Raw genomic sequence first — 2,629 nt, forward strand, 5'->3', positions numbered from 1 at the left:
AGTCAGTTTATCCAACAATGGATTACCTCCTAAAATAAAACTATACCCTGTAACCAAAACTATACCCTGTAACATCATTCCAAATGGAGGAAACAAGCATGCTTATCCTGGAGAGAAGTGTGCTAGCATCTCATAGGAATAGGCTATTACTGAATTAAAAAAAAAAACATTTTAAAAGAGGAGCAAAATAACAATATATGAATCAACTCATTGGTTCTGAAACACAGATTTTATTCAAACAAACAATTAAAAATAGTCTGCCAAAATACATAAATCACAGTCAAAGCAGAATTGCATACATTTGTAGAACATTCTTTCTTGTGTTTCTTTTCGGGAAAAAAATCTAAATGAGCGATAAAAACATCAGAATGATTGTTAAAGTTTTAACAGTGTTTATTGAATTTTTTTGAAGAGGAGGGTTAGGCCATGGTGCATTGGATTCAGCAATGAGTGATTGAAACAAAAGAGATGAGATGTAGTACACACAGTAAAGGGCCCGGGTGTAGATTAATTAACACGATGTAAAGGTTTTCCAGAAGAAGTTCTTGCATCCAGCCTTGCGTTCACGTGGAGACAGTACTGGGCCGGGTGCACGCTCCAGCTCGAGATCCACATCCTCCTGCTCCACGCCATGAGACATGTCATCCAATTCAATCGCCTCGTTCTCTACGTGTGCTAGCTCTGAGAGTAGCTCTACGAGTGTATTCCTGGCAAGCTCCTGAAAATAGATCAAATAAGATTAAATTGTTATTTTTTCTGTTTTGTGGAGACAGAAAATTTCACATTTTAGCAACAAGATCCACTGAAATAGAAAGAAAGAAATCAACATGCTTTTAAAAAAATGTAGCATACCCATTTAGGAAGGAAATCAGTGTTTGAATGTTTTCTCTTCCCACACATTGCTAGAATAAATAGATGTAGGCTATCCAATCTGCATTATTTCAATTTATTTAAGCTGTCTTCAAATCTATTAAAATGACCTTTCCAATGCTGTTATGCATGAATCGATCACTTAAACCGAGATGTATAAACTACTTTCCCATCATGTACATTTTTTGGGGAAGAACACTTTTCATTAATAAACATTAGGTACTTTTTTACCCATTCTACCGTATGTTCTGACTATGCTACGTAATTGACAGCTAACTACAGCATACCCCAAATTCCAGAGACCTCTTTTGTTCTTATTTTACGTTTTTAATTTTAAAGGTTGATTTAAAATATAGAACAATATACATTTATATTTTGTTAGTTGCTCTGATACATATTATTAAGTGCTGAGGAAATATTGGTATTTCAACCTGTCCTGGCTCTAAGTAGAGGAGAGATTGACTTCATCACTACTTTGAAAAATATTGACATATTGAATGCACCGAGCTGTCTGTTTAAACTACTGGCACACATGTCAAACACCAATGCAAACCCCACAAGACATGCCACCAGAGGTGTCTTCACAGTCCCCAAATCTAGAAAAGACTATTGGAGGCACACAATACTACATAGAGCTACACAGAACTCTATTCCACATCAAGTAGCTCACACAAGCAGAAAGATCAGATTGAAAAAATGATAAAAATGCACCTTAAGGGACAGCATAAACTGTGAAGAGACATATACACAGTCATAGACATCCATACACACACATATGATAACATACGCACTATACACACACATGGATTTGTGTTTTAGATATGTGGTAGTAGAGTAGTGGCCCGAGTGCACACACACTCTAGTGTTGTGAAAAGTAATGTAATGTTTTTTTTATTGTGTATAAATCCATTAATTTTGCTGGACCCCAGGAAGAGTGCCAGCATTTAAATGGGGATCCATAATACATTCAAATACTTCATTTCTTGGTTGCTTCCCTGTATCATACTAATTTCCTCGATCCATTTCCCTGTGCCTGCCAGTAAAACCAAAGTGTTAACTGTATGGCAACGCATGTGCTTAAATTGACATTTCTAGAAGGTATAGTCGCTAGACTCTAGAGGTAAATCTACTTCAATTGTAGTTTACAGCTGTGCCATCAAACTCACAAAAAAAAATCAGATAATATGGCCACTGCAGCCTGAGATATATGTTGTTTAAGAACAAATTCTCATAATGAAAGTCTGATTGAAGGTATTTACCTGTTTGCCTGCAGGTGCCATGAGTGACCGTTGGAGCAGCTGGCGGAGTTTGGCATCGGACGGAGCGGCAGAGACGCTGCTGATGGCCAGGGCCAGGGAGAGTAGTGCTAGGGCGCACTGGACACGCGTCGAGAGCATCTTCTTCTGGGTCTCGGGGGAGGCAGAGGATGGATAAAGGTGGTTCAATTGGGCAGACAATCGTTGAGATTGGCTTCTCTTTGAGTTCTGCTGCTCCTGTTGTTCTTGTCCCCCCTCCGAACCTGTCTTTTAAACGGTTCATCTGACGTCAGGTGGTAAAGGGGGGTTTCCTTCTGGTGGGTAAGGTTTGGATATGAGCAATGATTCCACGTGATAATGTTTCCACCGATTAGAGAGTCGTGCGCATCCTTTGAAATAAGGGAATTCATGATCCTGTCATTAGTTGAATATTGTTCGATTAGTGAAAAATGGTTTCATTTGTAGAGACTATCACTTCGTGTGGATCTTATTGAATTTCAGAA

The 2,629-nt window shown here is 38.5% G+C and overlaps 1 protein-coding gene across 1 annotated transcript; it reads right to left on the bottom strand.

The window, feature by feature from the left end:
- Window positions 1–210: 210 nt before the first annotated feature.
- Window positions 211–2,366, bottom strand: LOC118365853 (somatostatin-1A-like). Its single transcript, XM_035748162.1, has 2 exons — window positions 2,130–2,366; window positions 211–718 (listed from the first exon to the last, which is right to left on the bottom strand). The coding sequence occupies exons 1-2, from the start codon at window positions 2,265–2,267 to the stop codon at window positions 512–514; spliced, it is 345 nt and encodes a 114-aa protein (XP_035604055.1). The 5' UTR covers window positions 2,268–2,366; the 3' UTR covers window positions 211–511.
- Between the last annotated feature and the right edge of the window lie 263 nt (window positions 2,367–2,629).

The sequence above is a fragment of the Oncorhynchus keta genome, chromosome 33 (assembly GCF_023373465.1).
Source record: "Oncorhynchus keta strain PuntledgeMale-10-30-2019 chromosome 33, Oket_V2, whole genome shotgun sequence".
Classification (NCBI taxonomy): Eukaryota; Metazoa; Chordata; class Actinopteri; order Salmoniformes; family Salmonidae; genus Oncorhynchus; species Oncorhynchus keta.

Excerpts from the sequence above, each read along its gene's own strand:
- LOC118365853 (XM_035748162.1), bottom strand. The coding sequence starts at position 2,267 with ATGCTCTCGACGCGTGTCCAGTGCGCCCTAGCACTACTCTCCCTGGCC. Across the intron at positions 719-2,129 it reads TGGCACCTGCAGGCAAACAG|GAGCTTGCCAGGAATACACT; the intron begins GTAAATACCTTC and ends ATCTATTTTCAG.